General features: G+C 47.2%; 1 protein-coding gene and 1 long non-coding RNA gene across 3 annotated transcripts in view; one reads left to right on the plus strand and one right to left on the minus strand.

The window, feature by feature from the left end:
* The window catches only part of LOC119169114 (protein O-mannosyl-transferase Tmtc3), a 488628-nt gene that overhangs the window by 100590 nt on the left and 360484 nt on the right, over positions 1 to 27554 (minus strand). For both annotated transcript variants that reach the window (XM_075886398.1, XM_037420216.2), the window contains one exon: positions 6892 to 7012. In XM_075886398.1, coding sequence (XP_075742513.1) covers positions 6892 to 7012 — 121 coding nt within the window. The remainder of the gene's footprint in view (positions 1 to 6891; positions 7013 to 27554) is intronic.
* The window catches only part of LOC142796226 (uncharacterized), a 45653-nt gene continuing 41486 nt past the window's right edge, over positions 23388 to 27554 (plus strand). The window contains exon 1 of the long non-coding RNA XR_012893634.1: positions 23388 to 23653. This is a non-coding gene — a long non-coding RNA (uncharacterized LOC142796226). The remainder of the gene's footprint in view (positions 23654 to 27554) is intronic.

Genomic DNA, 27554 nt, shown 5'->3' on the forward strand with positions numbered 1-27554 from the left:
AGGCTAGTTCAAAGAGGTGCTTCACATCTTTAAAAAAAGATGAAAATAATCTGGCACTCGGCGTCAGCAACCTCTTGATTCTTAGTGTGCGGCGCAAACCACTATGCCATAAAGTGAACGTTGCGGAGGATGCTTACGGTAAGCCCTATACTATTATACACTTGACACGGTTTGCTAGTCCTCTTACGCAACTTTAGTGTATTTTCGTTACCAGTTGTGAGATGACACAAGGTCATAACTGCAGCCTTATGCCCTTACACCTCTTCTTCTACTACTGCAAGCTCAGCAAGGGCAGATTTCTAAAGAACCTGAGGGCCCTGCACTCCGCGGGAGAGAGTGGGGGGGAGTGATGTGGCAACACATTGAGCACAAATCGGTGTAGCCCATGCTGCAATGCGCGTCTGATAAGGAACAGCGCCACCGCAGTTTCACCAAAGGCTGACGTCGCCACAGGTGGCTATAAGACTCAAGCTACCAGGCTTGCTTCCCTGATTGTTTTTCTAACTTTTAGAGCGGACCGGCGGCATGTTTGCTCCGCTGCTGCTACCACGCTAATAAACGACTGTTATGTTTTATGTTGAGATTCGTCCTCCTTCAACTCCGCATCCCACAATGGAATACACCGCACGTCTCAATTTTTTTTAGAAGTTGGACACGAACCTACAGCGCAGTCTTTAGACAGGAATGACTAGAACTGAGAAGATGGTCCTGTGCTACCTATGGCTTGGAGTGGCCTTCACGAATGGCTTACTCGTTTCGCATTGGAATGTCACCCATGTATGCCCATCATGTGATAACTATAGTTTCAAGAAGACAATCACCGATATGAAAATCTGCACCAACGCAGGTGGCGTAGGACTCAGCACAACTCTAATTGATAATTGAGAAGCCCCGCCGCGGTGGTCTAGTGGCTAAGGTACTCGGCTGCTGACCTGCAGGTTGCGGGTTCGAGTCCCGGCTGCAGCGGCTGCATTTCCGATGGAGGCGGAAATGTTGTAGGCCCGTGTGCCCAGATTTGGGTGCATGTTAAGGAGCCCCAGGTGGTCGAAATTTCTGGAGCCCTCCACTACGGCGTTTCTCATAATCATATGGTGGTTTTGGAATGTTAAACCCCACATATCAATCAATCAACTCTAATTGAGAAGACTAACGAAGAAGAAAGGGTTATGAGTTACTGTATTTACTCGCGTATTGAACCCACTTGCATAATGAACCGATCCCCCCTGTGGTCCTTGCAGAAAATTTTTTCTTTAATGTATCTGTAAATTCTTTTCGGTATGATAGCCAGTGTCATTGACGATCGAAAGACCCTAAATCAAGCCATTATATCAGAAAATAACAACTCAATGAAAGTCAAAACCTAGTTTAGCAACCATGCTGAACAGTTGCGACCAGTGCAAGCGCAGATAACGTCAATCAAAACTTGAAGGTCGCGCCTTTTGTGGCAAAGCGCCATCTGTTGAATGCAGGAGAAACCTTTTTGTTGATAATGCCACGTAAGCACAGCGGCACAAAAACAAACCATTAACAAAGCGCTTGGCCTCCGAAATGGTGCACGTGCGGCATAGACTTAACATGGCCTCCGAGATCGCGCGCCTGCAGCCTCGGAGGCCATGCAAAGCGCAACCACAACGACGGCGCGTCGTGTACCCGCAACGTATACCGCAGTGTGTGCCGCCATCTGACGCTGCGTTTTTGTTCTCGGGTTTGTCGTTGTGAACGTCTCTGAGACACCTGCTGCTCAAGGCGCGTTGGGCCGCAACGCTAGCTACACGGCGGGTTACAAACAGCACGCACTGTAGCATGGGAACCAAGTGGCTGGACGACACTTCAGCGTTGATTCGTGTGCTTTAGCTACAGGAGGAAACAAAAAGTTTCTGGCTACAAAAAAGATTTGTTGTGCGTTTCTCGGGCCAAAAACAAGCAAAGTCGTGATGCGATATTTTTGTTGTTTTAACTCCCATGACTTTTTTATTCCGTGCAATGAACCCTCCCCCCAAATTGGTGTCAACATTTCTGAAAAGAGGGGGGGGGGTTTCATTATGCAAGTAAATACGGGATGTTAGCCGGTCGCTATCCAAGGCAGAAGGCAACTACTACACAACTTAAAGAAAGTGCCTTGCCATCATCTGTGCTATGTCAAAGTGTTGCCCCTACCTCTATGGAATGCCTAATAAAGTTGTGAGCGACCACCATGCCGTGTGGTGGTAAACTTGAAGTACTCTTCAGGTTGTCTCGAGCTATAGATTATAAAACTTCAATAATTCAACATAGGAGTTTTCAAATTGGCCGGCGCAAAACTTAGCGTTAGCGTTTTGCCCCACTGCTAATGCTTCATATGCTACACTCACGGGATCTCATCAAGTGACGAAAATAGAAAGCGATCACAACGAATGCTGACAGCATACGCTATTCGAAAATTCTATATTACCGTCATATACAAGTTCCGATGAAAATGCTCAGACACAAACTGCTTGTTCGTGCCCCCCTTGACCTACCACTAGAGGACAACGAGAACGGCAACTCCTTCTTGGCAACCTTACGCGTTAATAATTTCACCGAAGGACAAAGAGCCAACCCGGGATTCAAGGGCCTTTTGAAATATGCCTCAAGGGCACAGCCACCAATGTTCCAAACATATTCAAACGAAAAGTTGAGTGATTTGCCTTGTCGAACGGCGTTCTCATATAGAAAAAATTCTTGTCACTTTGAGCCAACTATATCTTCGAATCAAGAAACTACTCCTCAGATACAAGAAAAATATTACCAGCTTCGTCTAACTGCCACAGTCACCCACTATACGAAGACTTGCCGCGAGTGTCAGTGAAAAAAGACACATATCGCTGAGAAGGCCAGCCAGACTTCTTCAGCACATCGACCCACCTTGTGGGCTGTCACAGCAAATCTGCATGGACTTACAGGGGCTACTACAGGCATTGAATTTCGGAAACAAATGAATCGTTTTAGCTACTGACTACCTCACCCACTACAATAAAACAAGCGCTTGTAGCAAAGTTCTTCATCGAGAACATTGTCCTGCTCCAGAGGTTCTCATTACCGACAAACGTGCACCCTTTACTGCGCACATAACTCAGGCTATCCTGAATTACAGCCAGACAAGTCACTGTCCAACCACCACCTGCCTCTTACAGACCAATGGCTTCATCGAGTGTCTAAATAAGACCATGGCAGATATGCTGGCAATGTTCGCTGATGTCGAGCAAAAGAAATGGAATACCATACTTTCGTACGTTACCTCTGCATACAACATGGTCATAGAAGAAAAGTTACAACTTTGCCACAAAGACAAAGCAATGAATGTGATAGCAACAAATTATATTGTCAGGTGAAGAATGGAAAGCAGATTGAATGTGCACTGCATTACTCACACAAAAATGCGGCACAAAACATACTCACAGGTACAGCTGAACGTGAATAAGTGCCTCAGTTGTTACTTCGCTTTGTCTGAAAAGCCCGCCCTTTTCACAAACAGAGACTGTGCGAGGAGTGCAGGGACCTTTGTGCGCCCGGTGACTACACATGAATTGTTACGGCGGAAGCCTAAGGCGTAAGATTCTATTATGAACGTGTGCTTGCGCTTCTAAGATGAGTGCATGCACGCATGAGCATCTCCCTCCCATTTCACGAGGGAAAATCAGGTACAGCTGAACGTGAATAAGTGCCTCAGTTGTTACTTCGCTTTGTCTGAAAAGCCCGCCCTTTTCACAAACAGAGACTCTGCGACGAGTGCAGGGACGTTTGTGCGCCCGGTGACTACACATGAATTGTTACGGCGGAAGCCCAAGGCGTAAGATTCTATTATGAACGCGTGCTTGCGCTTCTAAGATGAGTGCATGCACGCATGAGCTTCTCCCTCCCCTTTCACGAGGGAAAATCGGCTTGAGAGATCAACCCATCAGCGCACGTCGCCGCATCGTGATGATCTGGCAATGCGTGCTCATTGCGTCATCCGGCTGGTGGTAATGCTGAAAACATGATAGTTCCCCGGAGATTGGCATCGCTAGCGGTAAGTGGTAAATAAAAATAGCTCGCCGTTTCTACGTTGAAGGAGGTGCTCCTTTCTGGCTCAGTGGCTAACACCACGCACTCACAAGGAAGAAATCGGACGTTCGGTTTTGCGGGCTGGAGTCTTTTCTCAATTATTTTTCTTCTTGCGTTTTCATATATATATAGACTAGTATACATATACGGAGAATAACGACGGTCACCGACACTGACGACGGCCACTACATCCAGCCGGGAGTGTCCATATAATTGCTATTGCACTAAAATGAAGCAGATGATGCCATAAAAGTTGGTCTATGGAAAGAACCCGGCCACAAAGCTGGACGCCATATAACCATATGTTACTGACAAAGAAAGCCTCGACGTGATTGTATACCTTCAGTGTGCCAAAGAAGCCTGAAAACTTGCCTGCCTCCGCATCAAGAATTAACAAATGACGAAAAGCCACCATTACAATCTTCGACGATGCTTCATGGACGACCAGCCCAGTGACCGTATTTGGGTGTGGACGCCGATATGCCAATGTTGACTTGGTGAAAAAAATGCCCTCACCTTCTCTAAAGCAATTGTGAAGAAATGAGAATGCACTTCTTGCGCCGAAAGAGGGTACCATTGCCGTCAGACATCTGCCTTCACCGACTTCTGCAATCGCCTTGAGAGATGCCCAGTCAGCGAACGGTCGAGAGTGAAGAGAGAGCGAACGAGAGAGTAAGGCGCCAGCGTTCTTGGCTCGGCATTGGCGTTTCACAGTGGTGTCTTGAGCAAACATTTCCGGATGTTCTTGGGAGGCACCCAGCCAGCGAACGGTCAAGAGTGAGGCGCGAGGGGACAAGAGAGTAGGACGCAAGAAAGAGAGAGGGCAAAAGGCGAGAAAAAGAGTGGCGAAGCACTGCACCTACTCTTCTCTACACTCTCTCGCACAACATGCTTCAATAGCTAGGGGCCTGAATAAGCGTGCGTGCCCCCAGATGCAGATGTTGCTATAGGAGAGAAAGTGAGAGCGAAGAGATAACACCTGCCAGTGCATGAACACCGCCGCGGACAATGCCGGATGCCTGACATAGCCCGACTAACAAATGCATTCACATTTAGAATTTCTGCGCTGACACTTTGAACTGTGCAGGGTAGCACAATGTCTCGGCCCACTCGACTACGAGGTTGTCCCCGACAGCATCAAGAGCTCTCAACAGTGCAGTGCCTGACCTGAAGTTGTTCATGTCGTGCGCCTCAAGCCGTTTCTAGCACGTTAATGAACCTAAAGACTATTTTTTTTAATTATTTGCTCTATTATTGTAACTTATTACTTGTACTTTCATGCTTTTTTATTGTATTTTCGTCTTCTGTTAAAGCATTGGGGCGATGCCTTTTTGAGAGGGGGGTAATGCCACATTCCTTTCTCGAGGCTTGTTATCGTCCCGTGTAGGTGCTTCTTTACGCAAACTGTGCTGAACGACTAATAACCATCTAGCTAATCTTACAAACTTTCAATGCAGCTATGCACACAACACGAACATTACGAATTCTTCTGGAACTTATATGGCTGCTAGTGAAAACCCTGGAATATTCAGGGGCACATGTATAAATGCCGACGCGCATCACCACTTGTCAGCTTATTGACGGCCGATGCTCTGTTTGCCGCTATCAGTATCAGTGGGCATCGCTGTAATCTGACTTTCCATTTACCAACCCCAAGTTCAGCCAAATGAACAGTTTTATCTTGGACACGCTTACATCTTGATGCTTCCATTTTAATGGGTGTGTTAGCCTGTTAACTAACAGAGGCTTTCCATTTTTTGAAGCTTGCAGTATCCCAACCTAACAGAATGTTTGTCAAATACAGCAGCACACAACGATTGCGTGGCATTTCACCTAGCACGTAAGATACCACAAATGCGTGACCTGTCTCGAGTTACACTCAGAGCTAATTATACATTTGGAGAAAAACAACCGCCGACTCTACTTACCTGCTTTTCTTTTTAACACTCACTCCATACTACCGGCAAGCTGCATGGAGCCTTTACATTACATCATGCATGGAGCCTTTACATGCATGGAGCCTTTACTATTACATCCCTCTCAGCCAAAATGTGGCGACAGCTGTCAGTTCCACTTCTATATTCTCGCCCACTGCCTGCGCCACATCGTGGCAGGCCTCACCGTGAGTTTTTCATCGAGCGGCTGTGGTACTTGAATGAGTGCGTGCACGTTGAACCACTGCTTTCTTCACTTTCTACTAACAGGAAGCTTTCTAACAAATTTTTTGATGTGCACCTGTGAGGCCACTTACCGGCTTCCACTGTGACTGTGCTGTGTTGCGTGCAGATCTTTGAGAGCACAACTTCACTAAGGTACACGCTTCAGCAAGGTATTGCCAAGTGCAGAAGTAAAAACTAACACCATCCCAGTTATGATAAGGCTCACATGCTCCCACTTGGTAATCGAGTTCTCTGCATGGTCGCTGCCTAATCTTCCAAGTATACCTGGAGTGCATGATCCAAGTGCACCAGGGCCATGAATGAAAGGAATGGGCTCACATCAGGTGGTGGGAGCGTCTGCCCTCGCAGTTTGGTGATGGTGATGGGAAGACTACAGTGCCTTCCCATATAGAACAGGGGTGTTTAACAGACATGAGTCAACGCAAATTGGCAGCATAAAGCCACGGCTATCTGCAAGTCAAGCACATCCCAAGTTTTCCTTCTCTGCATGCTTGAAGTACAGAATAAACAACTTTAAAATAAATGAGATAGAAAGGAAGAAAATGACAATTCATTAAACGAAAAAACACACTGTCATTACACAAATACAATTGTTTTCTTTGGGATTTGCACTATTGTATTTCATGACTGAAAGAAGCAGGCCACCTACTTGTATGGCCAAGTGAAACCACTGTTCTGCTTCTTCGACTTTTTTGTCATCCATGGAAAGCATGCCCAGGTTGAAGTAGACACGCTCATTGGCCTTGCCCTTGTGAAGCAGCAGCTCCAACCTGTGACACACAAGACCTTGCTTTGCGCCAGTGTTCAAAAGAACCAAGACACAAACCCGACAAATAACCACCATATATTCAAGACTGCTGGGTGTTCTGTTTTGCATAATTATTTACCATTGATTGTACAAAGTTATCATTTCACCCGTGCATTTACTTCTATGATGCAGATTGTTATGTTGTCTCGATTTGTACAATGTTATTTAGTGGAATATTTTCAGTAGTTACTGTAAATTCAATTCCTACATGTTGTTTCTCCAATTGTTACCAAGTTAATAAACTTTTTAACATGCGCCTTTACTTAACGCATGTTTTTATTTGCACAGTGTATCAACATCCTTTAAATTTTTACCGATGCTTCTTTGGTTTTACAGTGAAATCTGTCATGAGATCAAAATGCGGGTCACGTGCGGCGCCGAAGTTGTCTGCTGCCACCGGTGTCTGTAACCTTTATCGCAAGTAATAAGAAAAAAAACTAAATAAAAACACCAACGACACACCCGGGTCTGCTGCACGCCCGCCCAGTAATTTATTACTGAGCCAAGCCGTTGCATGAAACTCCTTCCTAACTGGCCTTAGGCAGGCTTGATGTTGGGAAAGGAATCCCGTTAGTATGAGTATTAAAGCATTTTAGAATGTTAAAGGAAGAACCAGGAAGGAAGAAGGACCAAGAGGTTAGCCAGAAAGGACCAACCAGGCATCATACAATGTGAATTGTCTAACGAGTGGGTCTACATATGCTCCACCCCATCAAAAAACTTGTTCTTGATCACCTAATAACTGTGGCACATACCCACTTCAGGTATAATTATTCATCATCTGCTACTGCATAAAAAAATTGCACAAAATTCTTAGCAACTGCGCAGCAGACACCACGCTTCTCCTAAGAACGACGAAGGATGGCATAGTGAATGCTGGCCATGCAACTACATAAAATATGTGATTATTTATGGTGTAGTGGGTATTCAGCAATTGTACTTGTAGCAGTTACACAAAGAGTGTATAAATAAGTTAAAAAAAAAGCTCTGAAAGGCTGCTCTTCCAGCTTTTGCTGTGACTGTGCTGCGCATTTTATGCAGGCCTGGCGTTTTTTCGTTTTTCATGTCGCATTGCATCATGTACCCCATTACTTATGTAACACCCCTATAAAAGGGGCCTTAAGAAAATAAGTCCTGTAGAACAAAGGAGGATTCAAGTCCATGGTTTAGACTGCTCATAGTCGTTCTTAAGACACTACAATAGTGACAAAGTAAACTGCTTTGCGATCATTTCCGCGCCCCACTTCACAGATCTGTTCTTCGCCAGTGTGACCGGATCTATCTATTATGAGCTGTTCTGCGTTAGCCCCGCCATTGCCGTTCCCAATGTCTCTAGAACTAGGTAAGTTGCAGAACTAAGTAATGTTGCGTGGCACCGCTGCTGCCAGCGACAAATGTGGAGCTGCTGTCGCATCCGGATTCAGACACTGCATGATCGCTCATGTCACTCCTGTAACCTCCGTCGGCTGTGCATGTTGCAGGGCGTCGCTATCCGTGGAGGCTTCTTTCTACGTGAACAGTTTTGCGCTTCACTATGCCCTGTTGTGTTCTGTACGTGTGGCATGTCTCAATCTTGCCCCCATGTTGTGCCCCCGGCTGCACAAGTAGCTACAGAAAATCAGACACACTACGAGATTTTTTTCGTACTCTGCGTGGACATGAGCAACGAGAGGCGTGGGATCACGTTATTCCTCATGCGGATAGAAAACTGTCTAACACATCATGTGTGTGATATGCACTTTCATGAGGAGGACGTCCTGATGACTTTCACTCACGTCATGAATGATAAGAAGGTACAAATTGCCAGAGAAAAGTGGGACCTTGTCGAAAAGCGTTCAATGGCTATTTCCAAATTTTCCCATTTTCCTTTCAATACCCACGACAAAGAAACGAAAGCTGCCCGATAAGTGTGATGGACTTGCTGGAATATCATCGGCGAAAAAGAACCGACTATCTCCGAGCACTGTGCCCGAAAACAGTGAAGTAAGTCCCGACACGTCAACAGGTGGTGCCACTTAGCTTTAACACATAGACAACGTTTGTTTGCCTGCTGCATGCTGGCGAAAACTTGTTGAGAATGGCGAGACAGGACCTTGTGATGTTTCCAGTGCTCAAAAAAAGAAAAAAAGGGTGCTATTTATGGAGAGATGAGCAGTCATCGCAGAAAACATCACAGCCACCATTAGCAGCCATCACCGTCGCTTAGCCAAGTCGCCCGGCAATGTAGATATCATCATCCAATTGGACGAACTTTGGCAGGACATAGAAAAGCTGAAAGCGTGTTCAGGTTGTCTCAATTCGTCAGCAGGCAGCCTTGTGAGTAATGACTGTGAAGTGCTCACCGATACCCCTAAGTGCGGTCCTTCCTCGAAGCTTTGGTTTAACCTGTGTTAACAGGCTTTATTACAGGAACCCAAGATGAAGCAGAGGGAAGACATGCTCAGTAAAAAGGTCATATTCACAGGTTTTTGATGGTCTACGTTGCTAGAGAATGTGAGTGGCATGAAAAAAAAAAAAAAAAAGAGCAGACTATAGAACCATACAAAAGCCATGGAATTGCACTACATAGTTATAATTTATTTTAAGGCACGAAAAACAAAGTCACGATAGAGAACACAGGACATTTTGTGATTGTGTTTTTTGCACCTAAAAATCAATCGCAAACGTACACCAAGTAGGTACTAATGGACAGACTCGTATGTTATGCTCGATATCAAGCATCGTTTATCGTGGGCAGTTCAGAAAGCCATAATTATACTGTCTTTGCCTTACACCGCTAAATATTGCAAAGTATTACGTTTCTGTAGCAACACAACAAAAAATCCCGATAATATAGTGTTGGCAAAGCTCTTTCTGAAAGGCCGCTACGGGGTCATGCCACGGCGACTACGCATTTTCGTCTGCTAGGGGAAGCTTCTTGCGCTGCTGCCATCAAACCAGAAGCTGTCTTGATGCTGCGTGACGGGTCGGCTGTCGCGGAGTGCTGTGCTTTATTGCTTGTACTTATTGTTTATTGTCTTTATTATTGTACCTTCATCTTTTGTTAAAGCATCGGGACGATGCCTTTCCAGAGGGGGGGTAATGCCACGTTCCTTTCAAGTTTTGTTATCACCCCATTACACTATGTTTAGTGCAAATCACACCTACAATGCTCGAAAAGCTTCGAGGCTGTAGTAGATCGTTTTGTTAAGATTACGCCCACTTCGTGAACATTGCAGATTATTCTGGAACCTACGGAACCGCCAGCAATAACGCTAGAACATTCCATGACAAGTGTATGAATGCCGACGTGCTTCGCCGCTTGTCAGTTGATTGACGGCCGACGCTCTGCTCGCCGCTATCAGTGCCAGTGTCTTGCTGTAATCCGACTTTCCTTTTACGTGGCCACAAGTTTCGCCCAAATAAACAGTTTATTGCCTGACCTGCAGTCTGCTCCCTTTGTCCACACTGCTCCGAAGACCTGCACCAGACTATCCAAGCGATCGTTCGAGAGGAGCTGCGCAAGCTGTTACCCTCAGCACAGCTTCAAGTGAACTCGATCGCTGACATTGTCCGTGAAGAAGTTCGGCAATCGCTTCAAATTTCCGAAGCACCGCAATCTCAATCACAAGCAGTGAGCTACGCTGCTGCAGCCCGACGCTACGCTCCCCCTTCACGCCAACGTCCAGAGGCCGCACCGTCGCAGTTCCGCTGCCAGCCACCGCTACCGTCGACGCCATACCATCCACCCACTGCCCAGCGCAACGCTCCAAGGAAAAGTGACGTGTAGCATGCTCCGAACCACCGATCTCACTACTACCACTGCGGATACCACTGCTGCCAGTATCGCCAGATGAGACTGCCTGGTTTCGCAATAGACGCGCCTTGTCCGCAGCGGGGGAAAGAACACGCGACATTGCCAACTACCTCGCAGCAGAGCAGTGCACGCCCCGAGGATCTTCCCGTTCGCTGTCACCGGGCCGCTACATGATGTCACCTCACTGCCGGCCATACACTGGCCCAACCCAGGGCTGGTCGCCTAGCCCGTACTCGGAAAACTAAGGGCAGCAGCTCATGGCGGTGCGGTTGCTGTACGATGAACTGCCAAAGATCCTCCTCTGCTCCCGCCGCCGTCACGACGAAACTACAAGAACCCACTGCAACGTAAATGTAGTTCTGACCCCACAAATTTGCGGCTAAAATGTGACTTGATGACGCAAGGTTGAAGCAGCGGCACAAACTGCCGCAGCCGTGATATAAAGCCACGACCCAATTGCAATGCAAGACGACGATCTAGCAACCTCGACGTAATATTTGACGGCTACCTCGTCACTGCTCTCGTTGATACTGGAGCCAACTATTCCACCATCAGTGGGGCGTTCGCTGCGAAGTTGAAGAAAGTTAGGACACCTTGGGAAGGCCTCGAAATCTATACAGCTGGAGGTCACCTAGTTACGCCGGCAGGAACCTGTACAGCCAGAGTCAGCACTAACCGCAAGATTTATCTTGCAAGCTTCATCGTGCTATAGCATTGCTCAAGAAGTGCCATCCTTGGTATAGACTTCTTAAGCCTCCAGGGTGCCGTCATCGACCTGAGAACAAAGTCAATAACACTATCTACAGAAAAAGCACTGCCGCCTCACATGCCGCCAGGAAGGAACGCCTTGAATGTGCTGGAAGTCACCGTTTTTCCTCGCTCCAGCATTTTGGTCAGCACTTGAGAATCAACAGACATGCAAGGCGTCATTGAAGGCGACCAGAACCTCAAAATTTGAAGGCGACCGATCAACCGCAAAATTTGCTTCGCCAGAGGAATAGCCGACATAGCCGACATTATTCAGCCTTCAAAGATTACATGGGCATTACTGGTGGTGTTAATAAGAAAAAAGTATGGGACACTACGCTTCTGCCTTGACTATCGCCGACTCAACAAGATAATGAAGAAGGTCGTATACCCGATCCTTCGAATAGACGACGTCCTAGATCAACTACGCAACGCCAAATCCTTTCGATGGACCTCAAGACAGGCTATTGGCAGATTGAAGTAGACGAGCGAAACCGAGAAAAGACTGCGATCATAACACCAGACGGCTTATGAGAGTTCAGGGTCATGCACTTTGGTCTTTGCTCGGCAAACCCAGCCAAGACTGTCCATATAGTTACTATCACAATAAAAAAAAAAGCAATGCTGGACGTCGCCGGAGGCCACACCATGTGCCCGTAGTGAAACTACGCACATGCGCATGGCATCGAAAAGGAAAAGTGAATAACAAGGACGCATACACGGATACCACAGAAAACTATTCAACAAAGTGCCCTCCATTTGCAGCGTGGCCCCACATCTGTGACACTAATAAAAGCATGGCACTGCCAACACACAAACGTAGCTTTCTTTTCCAACGAGTCAGAGATACAGTCCTGGCTGACTTGAAGTGGCAGACTTGCCTCGTGTACCTTGATCTTGATGTTGTGTTTTCGTCAAGCTTCAAAGAACACTTCCAGCGCCTCGAATTCGTACTTCAACCAACCAAAACCTCCGGACTCACTCTGCAGCCAGAAAAGTGCCACTTTGCCTACAAGCAACTGTTGTTCTTGGGACACGTGATAAGGAAGTCTGGAGTACGCCCCGACCCGCAGAAGACAACAGCCATCGGTGCATTCCCGCCACCCGCTGACAAGAACGTCGTTCGTTGATTTCTCGGCCTCTGCGCCTATTACGGGCATTTCGTCAAAAATTTTGCCCGCATCGCCGGGCCACTCACTAACCTTAAAAAGCCCGACCTCGAGTTCAAGAGGGAAACCCCGCAGGAGGAAGCATTTCAGGAGCTAAAACGACGCCTGCAGACATCGCCGATACTTGCGCATTTCGATGAAAACGCCGACATGAAAATCCACACCGACGCAAGCAGTGTAGGGCTGGAAGCCGTCGTGGTGTAGAAGATTAACCGACTTGAAAGGGTCATCAGTTATGGGAGCCAGTCGCTATCTAAGGTGGAAGTCAACTATTCCACAAAAGAAACGAAGTGTCTTGCTGTTATCTGGGCTACCTTTAAATTTCGCCTCTATCTTTACGGGAGGCCTTTCAAAGTTGTGAGCGACCACCATGCCCTCTGTTGGCTAGCTTACTTGAAGGACCCTTCAGGTCGCCTCGCACGGTGTAGTCGGCGGCTTAAGGAATTAGACATCACCGTCGTTTACAAGTCAGGGCGAAGGCACTCTGAAGCCGACTGCTGTCTCACGCCCTCGTTGAACCGCCGCCGCAGGACAACAAGCATGGCGACTGCCTCCTGAAAACCTTAAGTGTCGATTTCGCAAAACGACAGCGTGCAGACCCTGAAATCAAGGGCCTTGTGGAATACCTACAGGGCAAGGCTGCCATTGTTCCAAAGGTATTTAAGCGAGGACTGGCTTCATTTTTTTTTTGCAAAACGGCATCTTCATTAAGACAAACTTTTCACCACATCAGGCCAACTACCTTTTTGTAGTACCTTCAGCTTTACGTCCAGAAGTCTTGGATGCTGTACACGGCAACCCGACGACTTGACACCTCGGTGTTTCCCGTACACTCGCGAGAATGCAGGAAAAGTATTGCTGGCCATGACTTGCCACCGACGCCACTCTTTACGTCCGGACATGTCGAGACTGCCAACGATGAAAGACTCTGAATATTAGGCCAGCCGGACTTCTCTAGTCTATCGAGCCACCTCGCCGGCTGTTTTCGCAAATAGGCATCGACTTACTGGGGCCGTTCCCGACATTAAATTCCGGAAACAAATGGATCATCGTAGCGACTGACTACATCACCCACTACGCCGACACAAGGGCTCTGCCCAAAGGCAATGCCACTGAGGTAGTAAAGTTCTTCATCGAGAACATCGTCTTGCATCACGGAGCTCCAGAGGTATTCATCACAAACGGAGGTATGGCCTTTACGGTGGACCAAACTCAGGCATTCCTGAGGTGCAGCCATACAAGTCACCGTTGGACCACCACCTACCATACACAGACCAACGGCCTCACCAAGCGTCTCAACAAGACCATCGCTGATATGCTAGCCATGCACGTCAACGTCGAACACAACACATGCAATGCAATCCTTCCGTACGTGACCTTCGCGTACAACACAGCCGTCTAACAAATGACGCATCTGACGCCGTACAAGCAAGGAGCCCCGCCACGAAGCTCGATGCCCTGCTACCCAACGTCAGTGACGCAGAAAACAACGACGTGGCTTTCTACCTCCAGTGCACCGAACAAGCTCAACAACTCGCCCACCTGCGCATCAAAAATCAGCAGAGATAGCACAGCCTCCGTTACAACCTTCGACAAAGCTACGTAGAATACCAGCCCACAGAGCGCGTTTGGGTATGGACGCCGATACGCCGACGAGAACTGAGCAAAAAACTTCTTCGACGGTAGTTCGGACCGTATAGGGTAGTTTGACGTCTCGGCGCACTCGACTACGAGGTTGTCCCCGACGGCATCACGAATCACGAACTCTCAACGGCGCCGTGCACAACCTGAAGTCGTCCATGTTGTGCGCCTCAAAGCGTTTCTTGCGCGTAACTAACATATTGACTGTATTATTCGTTGTTTCTCTATAATTGTGCTTTGTTGCTAATGCCTATTTGTCGTACTTTTTTGTTTTATTGTTTTTTTTCTTGCATGCATCTTGCTCTTGTATTTTTTAAGCATCAGGACGATGCCTTTTTCTAAGTAGTGTGATGCATGTTGCGTCCTTAAGTTTTGTTATCGCATCGTTTCACTGCCAATAAATCTCAGCACAAACCAAGCCTACACTGTTCGAGAAACTTTCGAATGGCAGTATATAATTTTGTTAAGATTGCGCCCACTTTGTGAACATTACAGATTATGCTGGAACGTATGTAACCGCTTGCGATAACGCTAGAATATTTGATGGCAAGTGTATAAATGCTGACACGATTCGCCGCTTGTCAGTTGATTGACAGCCGACCCTCTGTTCACCGCTATCAGTGCCAGGGTCTTACTTTCATTTTTCGCGGCCGCGGCCACAAGTTCGGACCGAACAAACAGTTTCTCTCTCAACCTGGAGTCTGCTCCCATTGTCCACGTCATGACCCCATGACAATACATTTTCCCGGTAAGTATAAAGGGCTGTAAGTATAACAGCTGTAAGTATAACTTACAGCTGTTGATAGAAATCTCGGGGAGAACTACTGTGTTTTCAGCATTACCAGCAAGATGGCGCAATGATCGCACATCGCCACATCGTCACGACGTGGCGGCTTGCGCTCTTCCACACGTACTTTGCCCCATGAAGAGGAGGGGGTGGACGCTCTCTCTTGCACCCTTATGTAACGGTAAGGAGGATCGTGCATCTTAGCTGGCCTAGGGTTTTCCCTCGAACGATTCTGTTGTAGTTACCAGGTGTACAAAGGTCACTGCAATCATCGCATAGTCTCCGTTTGCGAAAAGGAAGCGCTTTTCAGACACAGCAAAGCAACAACTAAGATGCTTACCGTATTTTTCGGTGTATAAGCCGCGGTTTTTTTCTGAATTTTTCGTGGGTGCGTCTTATACAACGATGCGACTTATATACATTCAAAATCGAGTTGGATGCCACGGCTTGGGTGGCGCTGTTTACGTCAAGCGGGCATCAAAATGGCGTCTACGGCGCTTCACCGCCTTCTGCGATGCACAGAAACCACATTTAAAAAGAAAGTAAGATTAACGGTAAGTTAACACCCTAAAAATAACGCAGCTATGTAGTTTTGCACAAAAAAATAATCAGAGGGGTGAAAATGTGGAGGTATTTTTTAAATTATAAATTATAGAAAGCAAGTTTGGATTTCAGAGCCACTTTTTTTACCGTCCCTTCCGTCCGCCATAACGTTTTCATTGCACTCATGGAGGAAGGAAAAAGGTAAAGAGAGGGCATGCCCAGCCGGCGCAGGGCGTAAAAAGTGTGGCGGAAATGACATCATGGTGGCCATATTCACTAGGCACAATGGTGGCATTGCTATGATTACGTGTTGCGCAGTGGAGCTGATCCAGCAGTGAGCGGCCACGGCTGGCGGCGGAATGTGTGCCTCCCCAGGTCTCGTGCTGAGCCGTGGCGGACAATATCTGTGCTCTGCGCCGCGTTATTGGTTACGCAGTGTTCTCCTAGCTGTTACATTACTCTTAGCAACGTTTACAAATCCTTTTGTTCATCACGGGGTTTCAACAGTGCGTAGAACAAGTGCATATCCATGTGTCGTGCGGCGGATGACGCGGATGAAGCAGTTAGTGTTCAGCGAAATTGCGTTGGGCGCCATGATGAAGCTGAATGACGACGAACGCCTCGCAGGTCAGTGACGGTTGAGCAGTGCTCCTGCTTGTGACAACGGACGGCGCTGTTGAGCCCAGCAAGACGCCGTGAGGACCATGTGCACATACGTAGTTTCGTGTTGTGTGTGTACAGTAACAACTTGCATGTGCGTATTAAAACACCTTTTCTGTTCCGCTTGGTACACTCTCCACCAGCATTGCATGTAATCTCAACGTAACAGCAACCATGTTCAACTGTCACTAGCACCGTGCTCAGTCACCACGGTCGCAGAATGCTGACGCCGGTGATTTTCACGCGGAACACGGACACAGTGGCAAGACGCTGTGTCGGCCGCGTGGCGGAATGCAACCGTAGAAGGCGCACGACCGATCGTGTTGTCTGTACAGTTGCTAAATTAATGACGTGAAAGCACTCGCCGTTGTCAGTGCATCTAGCGCGCGTTCTCTCGTAGTTGCTTCGTTGTCGGCGAGCTGTTACTCCCTGTTATTACTCGGATGAAGCGATTTCGCTGAAGGTGTCCCGCTGGCTCAGAGTGATGAGCCCAGTTCCATTAATTTCGGATCGTCACGACACACGCGCTGTGCAGCCCACGTGCTTTCCGAGCCGGAGAGGGAGTCGCGCCTTCTGCTTCGCATTCATATGTAAACAAGAGAGGAGAATTTGCCTAGTCAATATGGCCGACTTCCGGCTTCATCGCGGCTTCACAACGAGTGACGTCAGGGCCTCTCCTTACCTTTCCTTCCTCCGTGATTGCACTCGCTGTGTCGGTGTTGCTGCGCGCATCCCGTGTGTTGTGTTGTGCGTCATAGCACAGAGCCGGCAGCGTCGTAGAATCTCGCGAACCATGGCGCCGCTTGGAAAGCAAAGTCGGTGAAGCTATGACGCCAAGTTCAAGCTGCGCGCTGCTGAATTTGCCGAAAACCACGGGAACAGAGAAGCAGGGAGGCAATTCGACGTCAGTGAAAAAATAATCCGTGACTAGCGCAAGGCCCACAGCGTCCTCCGGACGATGAAGTCGACAAAGAAGGCCAACCGCAGCAAGAAGGCGAGCTGGCCGGACCTCGAGCGTAGCCTGCGCATGTGAGTACTGCAACAACGAGCCGAAGGAAGAGGGCTGTCAACAGTGGAGCTGCGCCTGAAGGCGAAGGCTCTAGCAGCGGAGAGCAATGTTACGGGATTCAATGGTGGTCCGTCATGATGTTTCCGCTTTATGCGACGGAATCAGCTGGTTATGAGAGCCCGGACGACAGTGTGCCAGAAGCTGCCCGACGACTTTCAGGTGCAACTGGACAACTTCAGCTCATTCGTGAGGAAGGAAGTTGCGAAGAAGAATGTCAGCGCGAGCCACATCGTTAACATGGATGAAGTGCCGCTGACATTCGACATCCCGCTTGGGAGAAGCATCGCCGAAAAAGGCCAGAAAACTGTCACGGTGAGGACAACAGGCCACGAGAAGTCCCACTTCATCGTTGTGCTCGCCTGCTGCGCGGACTGCACAAAGCTGCCTCCCATGCTAATATTTAAGCGAAAAACCTTGCCGAAGGATAATTTCCCTCCTACAGTGGTGATTCAGGCGAACACAAAAGGTTGGATGGACGAGGGAATGATGAGTGTGTGGCTTGACCGCTGTTTTTCCCGTCGACCAGACGGATTCTTCCACGTGAAGCCAGGAATGCTGGTAATGGACAGTATGCGGGCACATATCACCGATATTGTCAAGAAAAAGATCAGTTCAAAGAACTGTATGCCAGTGATTATTCCCGGCGGCATGACGAAGATGCTTCAGCTGCTTGACATTTCTGTCAACCGCAGCTTCAAGGCAGTTCTGCGACGTTCGTGGGAAACGTGGATGTCGGAGGGAGAACACAGCTTCACAAAAACGGGGCGCATGAGACGCGCAGAGTTTGGCGAAATGGGTGAGTGACGCTTGGGAGTCAATTTCTGCGAAGACCATTGTGGTGGGCTTTCGCAAGGCCGGTTTGACCCCCTGCGCGGCCGATGGCGACGTTGAAGAGTCCGATTCGAGCGAGTCGGAGGACGACAGTGATGTGCCAGCAGTACTGCAACCAGAAGTAGCTGCATTGTTCGTGAGCGACTCGAAGGAAGACGACTTCGATGGCTTTGAATAAACGTCACCAAGCTATCGGAATAATAAAGGTACTTCTGAAAGTATTGTTTTTATGTGTGTTTAAAAGCGCTCGCACGCGTGACTGCCGATAGCTAGAAACGTGCAAAAGCGTTGGCCGTCGCAAGCATCCATTTTTGCAATGCATTGTCACGACGAGATACTTAAATGTCGGTGGTCGAATGAGCAAGTGCGTCTTCTACACCGGTGCGACTTATGCACCGGTGCGACTTATATACGTTTTTTTTTCAGAAAAACTGCTATTTTGAGGGGAGTGCGACTTATACAAGGGTGTGACTTATAAACTGGAAAATACGGTATTCATGTTCATCTCTACCTGTGAATACGTTTTGAGTGTCATTTGTGCGTGAGAAACGCGGGGCCCGTTTAGATCTGCTTGCCATTCTGCACGTGACCGTCCAATTTGTTGCTATCGCCGTTCATTTCAAAGCTGTGACTTTTTTTTTTTTTTTGTTAGAATCAGTTTCAATCATTGGTGAGCCTCTGTAGTAGAACACCTGATTGCCGTGCAGAGAGCTTTAGTTCGATTCCTACTCGTATTGAAATTCTTTATTATTTGTTTTAGTGGCTGGTTTCTGATTTTTCTTTTCACAGAGAAGGTGATTTCACGCGCACAACCGGAGACACCAACATCCGAATTTCTGTCAAACGAGCCCTTTAACGCTACCGAATACAAACAATATACAGAGCATAAATAAAATAAATACAGTAAAAGCTCGTTAATTCAACACCCGTTAATTTGGAAATCGGATAATTCGGAGAGCTCTATTTGTCCCGGCCAAAGTGCATGTTAATCTATGGGACCAAACCTTCGTTATTTCGTTGGAATTTGGCTCCGCACCGCTTAATTTGGACAAATGTTGACGGCTGCTGCTACACAAAAGTGTGATAAAGCAGCGCTGGCACCACTAGAGTGAAACCAAAACCTGAGTGGCATCGCCATCATCATCAACTAGTGGGGGCGATCGCAGCGTCACCGAACGTCGGCGTCTTCTTTCTTCTCCACTCAGCGCCTCCGACGCCATTTTCCCTTGTGTTGTCGTGCCGCGTCTGTTTGGCGCCTGGCGCCGAACGGTGGCTCCCTTGCCAGGGCATGGCCGTCTGCCCGAAACAAATCTTCCCCCCACACAACCCTGGGGGGAGGCGCAACCGGGACAGACGTAGGATGATGATGGGTTGATGAGTTAAGTGTGACTCTGGGACAAAGCGTTTTGGCGCTGCGTCTCCTTCCTATCTGACAACGGTTGCGGAGTTCTTTTTTTCTTCCATTGTGACCATATTTGCATGCCACCCTCATCGTGTGCTACAATGATGGCAACGCCGAAAAAGCGGCAGAACTACGACGCGAAGAACTTGGCGACTAAAGTGGATATTTCGGAAGCACTGAAGAACGGCGAATCGCGACAGCAGGTTATGACCAAGGACAGCGTGAAGCGGAGCACGTTGGGAACGTACGCGAAAAATGAACAACAGATGCGACAAGCCTTCGAAAGCGAGAAGTTTCATGCCTCTAGAAAGCGGTTGCGAACCGCAGCTCATCCTCAGTTCGAAGAAGCTTTGCTCCGTGGATTACTGACTGTCGCAACGCGCATCTGCCTTTGAGCGGACCTCTCATCATGGCGCAAGGTGAGAAGTACGCTGCAATGATGAACATAGAATCGTTCAAAGCGTTAGAAGGGTGGTTTGCAAGGTTTCGAGAGAGACACAAACTTGTCTTCAGGAGTGTGTGCGGCGAAAAGGCCAGTGTTGACGAAAGCGTGACCACCAAGTGGAGAAATGTGAAGCTGCTGGAGCACATCGCCGCATATGAACCACGTGACGTGTTCAATGCAGATGAAACTGCTCTATTTTTCAGAGCTCTGCCCGACAAGACGGTGACTTTCAAAGGGGACGCGTGCATTGGTGGCAAGAAGTTCAAGCAAAGGATAACTGTGCTTCTTGCCGCCAATATGACTGGCACGGAGCGCTTGCCACTACTTGTCGTCTGGAAGGCGCTGAAGCCACGTTGTTTTAAGAACGTCAAAAGCCTTTTTGTCGAGTACACAGCGAACAGGAAGGCATGGATGACATCGGACATTTTTCGCGGCTGGCTGCAGCAGTTGGACCAGCACTTCACATCGAAGGACCGCAAGATAATTATGGTTGTTGACAACTGCAGTGCCCATAACTCTACAGTCGAACTGAAGAGCATCAAAGTAGTTTTTTTTTGCCGCCCAACACTACGCCTGCTCTTCTGCCGATGGACCAGGGTATCATTCACTACGTGAAGTCGAAGTACCGCAAGCACCTGCTAGAGCGAATGATCCTATGCTCAGAAGCTGGAAAGTTGTATCAAGTGGACTTACTCGGCGCAGTGCACATCATCGCCCACGTGTGGAAAAACACTCCGCCGCAAGTCATCGCCAACTGTTTTCGGCACAGCGGTTTTGTGAGGCCCGAGCATGCAGCAGTAGCTGACGATGGCATCGAGTAGGTGTCAGCTGAGTCCACCGACGATGACTGCCCGACTTTCGATGCTGTCCTTCCCACAGATGTGACCTTTCAGGACTACATCACGATTGATCATGGTGTCACCACGAGTGGTCTCCTGACCGATCAAGAGATTATTAATGATGTCACGGGCGCCCATGAAGACCACAATTCCGACGAAGAATCATGCGAGGCGATAGAGCCGCGACCTCATCGCACCTCACGGGAAGTCTCGGAGGCGCTGTTAATATTAGAGGACGCTTGCCTGAACACTCCCGACAGCTTGCGTGCTGTTGGCCATTTGGAACAGTTAAAAAAAATTGTGATGTCAGCCGGAATCTGCGCGAAAACTCAGACGACAATTACAAAATACTTCAACAAATAAAGGTATGCTTCTGCAGCTTGATTTTAAATGTTGTTTTCCCTGTTCATTCGTTAATTCGGCATTCGGTTAATTTGGACAGTTTTTCCGGTCCCGTGAAATCTGAATTAACGAGCTTTTACTGAATAAATGAAGAGACAGTCGTTTATTCGACAACGTAATTTGAGCACATGATCAAGGCACACACTGAAAGGTAGTTGTAACCTGCAACAAATACCCAAGAATGTGAGTGGACAGGCGAAACAAGTTGAGACCATGTTAGTATAGCCAAATTTTTAAATCCGGGATGCTGAATTAAATCATTTGCGTACCATAATTTGGTCTTTATTGGTGTATAAAGCAAATAATGTTGATCATGACAGACCTCCAAAGAAATCAGACGCAATTCAAAAAGTGAGAGCAAGCCTTGCGTCCCAAAGACAAAAATCTCACTGCCAAACACAATGTCTATGACGTCGATTTGAGAATGACGACATGCTACTGCACTATCGTCATGTTATTCGGTCAAGAAGTTCTGATCTTATGCGAAAAGTGGGAGCTCGTGCCCGGTACCCTTCCGCCCTTGTTCCCAGCGATTCCAAAATATATATCGAAGCCAAGATGTTCATAACCAAGGCGCCAATCCCTCCTAACATGTATAGCATTCTTCGAATACCTAGTTGCCAGTTTGGAGGAGCCGCCAGAAATAGCACAGCACGATGAAAAGCACGTGACGAACAATGCTCTCGGTACTTGAAAAGTTGCATCACAGTGACATTCGATCAATTTCCAAATGTTGCACTGCCTTCAAAGAAGAAGATATTTTTGTTTTATTATATATTTCTCTCATGAAGCAATACAATTGATAATAAGTGGTCATTTTCTACCAGTGATCATGTTTTGTTACATTTGCTTCATATTACAGCAGTAGATACTTTTCTCGATTGCAGCGTTATCATTTCTCAACCTTATAGCAGGTAACAGGGAGGGGCCTATGTGGGTATCACTTCTTCTTAGTGAAGCATAGTCCACCTTTAACACACTGTGAGTGCACTACATCTGGTACGTTCGCAGAAAAATTAAATATGTGACAAAGTGTAAAGAGCACCTAGCATCTCTACAAGTACCTCCGGGGCAGCCACGCCCATACTACACAAAAGTGCAATCACTCAGATGAGGTGTTTACATCATCTGCTTACATCTTTTACGTAGCCTCTTTTATACATTAAAAGCAATTGAGAAGGCTGTCTGGAGGCATTTCACGAAAACCCCATAGTTGGTAATCTCTTTTGGATTGTGCTTGAAAAGTTGGAGTGGTTGCCACTGCATCTTTTGGGTTATATCGCTCATAATCAGAACGTGATGGCTAGAGCAATAATGTTTCATATTGTGATGAGAATACCGTTTTTTTTTTCACACACAAAAAAAAAGAACAATCAGGAGAGTGCTAAAAAAGTGGGAAATGCAAGACAGAAAGTGATGTTGCTGTAAATTTTCGCACTCCGTTCTCGATTGACTTGTCAGGCGAATAGTGTAAAGCATAGGTACTGCTTTTCCGAGACCGTATTTTTTGCAACTAGTAGAAAACATCAGCATTCTTTTTTTAGAGCACTTTTGTATTCCAGTAAGTCAAGTTGTTTGAGGCTTTTACAGACGTCTTCGGCCGTTTTTCGTCTAGGCAAGACGGCTCTGGTTAAAATGATAGAGGTCGTCAAAAAAATTACACTGAAAATGCTCATTCACCTAAAACCTAACGTACTTTGAGGTTAAACACAAGGCACACAGCTGAAATATAGGCAGGAAATCGATTATCGGCCAACTTGCAATGCGCAACGCATCCGGGCCAATTTATACAGGTGACCTTGTGCGCATACACATAACCAGCCCACAAATGTGACACGAGAATGTCGACTGGAAGCACCATGAATGGTCAAGTATGATAATAGTCCAGAAAGCTGCTGCGCACTTTGCCCTTTTGGCGAAACTGTGACATTTTGTTAGCTTGTACGTCGCTTGCCGTGAGCACGTTGGAAGTTAAAGGTCGCTTTTGAGCGCCTCATCATCTGAAATGCCGCCGATACATTGTCTTCCGACTGTACCACACCTCCAAGCAAAACGGTCAAACTCTTCGGAAAAAGGTTTCTTTGTCTGCATGAAATAAGCAACTGCCGCGTTTCATTTTCTTCTGTCCCAAGTACTGCTCTGATGATGCGGATTACAGGCAAGTGACCACTTATTTGTTTAACTGCTTATTTGTTGGGAGCTCCAGTAACTAATTCTTCAGCTCGAAAGCCGAGGCGCAGAGGTTTGCAATGAGCCGTGTAAACGCATATAGGTAAGTACAGTGCAGTCCACTTATAACGATACCACATATAACGATATATCGGTTATAACGATGGGTCGACCTAACAGTCTCATTTTATGCATTGGGGCTATGGGGAAAAAAACCATATATAACGATATGTTATCCACCGCATATCGGATACAACGATGAAAAGTTTGCCGTGGACGGCATGTTTCATTCAGAATAATCGTAACATTTAGATTGATAAGTTCCTCTGAAACGAACTATGCCGAGACAAGACGAAAAGTTAGCGTAGGCGAGTACCTGCCGCCACTGCAGCACAGCGCTGGCAGCGCGTCCCAGCCGTGCAAAAAGCCGAGGAGAGCGTCGCGAGTTGGTGCGACGCGCTACAGATGGCGCCAGCTGTGTCACGTTTTGCGCCTCGCCGCGCGTCGACCGCGAAGAGGCTGAGAGAATTAAAAAAAAAAAAATTGCGAAAAGCAAAGCGCCGCGCTCCGCGGCTCCCCGCCTTCTACAACGGCAAGCAACCAGAGCGATAAGAGAGAGAAAATAAAAAAAAGCGAAAAGCAAAGCGGCGCGGCGGCATCGGGGCGGGGCCTCGTTGGCATTCCGGCTGTGTACCTCTGGCTGTGCTTTCTTCCTCCCACTGCTCCCACCCCGCCGTCGGTCAGTCTCTCTTCCTCAGCGAACCCGTCATGCGTTCTTCGGAGTAAGAAATAAAGTCTTGTTTTTGACATCCTACTATCTACAATATTTATTAATTGGTGAAAATAGCGAAATGAAGCCTGGAGCTACAAAAGGTACGTCCGGCGACGATTTTTTGGCGGCAGTCCAGATATAACGATCACCGGTTATAACGATCATATTTTTAGGTTTTCTCGATATCGTTATAAGTGGACTGCACTGTATTTAAATCCTGAGAATGTGCGCTTGTACTATCGTAAGGTTGGTACTTTTTGCTACGCAACTAAGTTTCAAGCTAATATTAACTGTACGTATTTGTGTATGACTACTGCTCGTGCATTTTTGTTTGATTTATGTGATTCGAGTGCCATAGACGTGCGTCGCGCGCCTGCATGTTTCACCATTGTACTTGTAGCTATGCCTTTTCAAATTCTCTTGAACGGTCGCAAGCCTTAATGTTTACATTCTGACTGCATTTGCCTTTAGTAATCTCATGCGCATGCACAACAACAAAAATTACGTGTTCATGTTCGAAGTGCTATCAAGTGGAATGAGAAAGTGGCCGAACGAGTTCGCCGTGCACAGTTGAACTTGTTCGCCAAAGATGCGGTTTAACTTCACTCAGCACAGAAACCCTCGGTGATTCTGAACGTTTTACAGCGAACATAGCTTTTCATAGCATGCACATTTATAACATGGGTGTATTAGTGAGTCGTGTATGTAGTTTTATTGGTTCAACAGTGTCACTTGTTTCGTAGAGAGTCTTGGGTGTATTGACCTTGAGTGTTCTGGAAATTAGAACTTTCTCGCGTGCTTTCTATACAGTCAAACATGAATATATTGAACCCACATATACCAAATTTTTGAGTATATTGAACTCGTAAGCTGTCCTCGTGAAATTTCTCTGTAAATGTATAGAAATTCCCATGTTTATGTCAAATGGCATTTTTACCCGCCTTCGGACATATCGGACACCGCGCGAGCTGCAAGGTGGGCCTAGCACTCGCCGCGCCTCACATCTCTGCACCAGCCCCACTCCGCGCGCGAGTTAGAAAGAGCGTTTTGGCATTCGCAGTGCCTGGTGACCTCCACGCGGCACCACGCCTCCGTCAAAACCCGAAACGTTTGAAGAAAAGTATGAGCGAGAGGGCTCAGACTGCACAGTCCCTAACTTACGGAATGACTTTTCTTCCCTTTTTTTCATGTTTTTCTCTCTCTCTTTCTTCCTCATGCTTTCTCCGCATACCTGTCAGCTCGGAGAGCTAGAACCAAAGAGCCAACGTCCTCCTCCTTTCGTCTTTTTTCAAATTTATTGTTGCTGTTTTGGGAATTTTGATTAGCCAATCACAGCTCGCGTCTTTTGCTGTTGCCCGCATAGGCAGCCACCGCCTCGTGAGCGATTTGTTGCTTCCGTTGTCACATCGCCTACGTACCAACGCATGTGCAGCATTCCTATTTAGCGTGCGTGATGTGCAAAGCTGCTGCGGACTCCTTGAATTGTCGACTTCTCGTGTAGCTATGACCAGCGTCAATAAGCGCAAGACCCTTGACTTTGTGATGAAGTTGAAGGCTATTTAGCGTGTTGGGGCGGGCAAGAAATGTTCAACCGCTGCGGACGACTTCGGGATACCACGGAGCACTCTGAGTACCTTGTTGGAGAACAATGCAGATATCAAGGCAAAGGTGACGGAGCAGCGAACGTCGGGAGCTGGTTATGTGCCCTGGAATGTAGAAAAGACACTCTATGCCTGGTTTTTAGAAGTGTGCGTGAAGAACATTCCGGTGGATGGCCCGATGCCGATAGTCAAGGTCAAATGGTTCGCCGCTGTGCTCGGTAAAGACAACTTTGTCAACCACACTGGGTGGTTTCACCGATCTAAGCAGTGCTACAACATTGTAGGCAAAACCATTTCTGGCTAAAGCAAAGCTGTCAGCAACCAGGACATGCAGGAGTGGGAGACGGTGTTTCCGGAAATTCTGCGAACTTTTTTCTCATGGAGATCTTCAATGGCTGGCAAGACGTGATGACGAACACAGTGATCAACTGCTTCCGCAAGGCAGGTTCGAGATGGCCGTACTTGCGGAAACCGGTGAGGACGGCAACGACGAGCGTTTAGACTACGCCTTTTGTGAGTTGTCGTCCCTCTTCCCGGGAGCAGTTCTACACAAAGTGTCAGCACACCATTTCGAGGAAGCGGACGGCAATGTTCAGGTCGTTGCGAGCCTCACTGATGAGGACATAGTAGCTGCGACCGTAGGGACCCAGGATGCCCAGGCTGCTCACATGTGACGAGGAGGATCGTCTGGACGAGGTGCTGGCTACACGTGCGTACTTCACCACCAAAATGGCGGCAGCGTTCAGCGTCCATTTACCGTTGTATCGGCCACATTAAGGGAACCGGGCTGCCGCAACTAGACATGGTTGGTAAGATCAAGACTAGCGTCTTCAACTTCATTTTGAAAATGAAGAAGCAAGCCAAAATAAGCTATTTTTTCACACAAGTAACTCATTCTGTTGCAGCCTGTGCTGACTTAGTTGTCATCATTGAATGCACCTATTGTAGGTAATGGTCAGCTACAGGTAAACTCTCAATTCCTGTATATTTTTATATCGAATTTTTCATATATTGAACTGATTCGCAATCCCCTTCGTGTTCGATATATCCGTGTTCGACTGTACTTGTATTCCTAAATAGCGTGCACGATGCAAATTGTTTAAGTTCCTACTGTTATTTATTAAAAAGATTGGACGCTCCTGCCAAATATTTGAGTCGATGAATTGAATCGGTTCTGAAATTCGATGGTCAATGTCCGCGCAAGAAATTTTGGCGAGTGAGAGCAAAATAGCATGAATAAGCTATTCTTTATGAGCTTGTATACTTCGAGTTATGTCAAATTGAATGTTATGAGGAGTTTTTTTTTTTTTTTCAGCGTGATATTTCTAATACCTTTCTGAAGATCAGATCGTAGAGAATAATTGAGGTAATCAGCACACATTACTATCTTGCTGGCTTTGAATTTTCTCTGTTTTGATTTACGTAAATTTCTTGGCATATCAACTATGGATAGAACACATACGCTGTTGGTGAATAGAAAAGTGTGCGATTGTGAGGAGAAAGGCAGTTTGTCGTAACGCACACCTTCTCATCGGGAAAGCTACAGATGAAAAGGGAAAAAGCAAGGGAGTGATTAAGGTGTGTGTGCTGTGAAAAGGAGGGACAGGTTAGCGTGACTTTAGTCGGTCCGG

Source organism: Rhipicephalus microplus, chromosome 2, assembly GCF_043290135.1.
Source record: "Rhipicephalus microplus isolate Deutch F79 chromosome 2, USDA_Rmic, whole genome shotgun sequence".
Classification (NCBI taxonomy): Eukaryota; Metazoa; Arthropoda; class Arachnida; order Ixodida; family Ixodidae; genus Rhipicephalus; species Rhipicephalus microplus.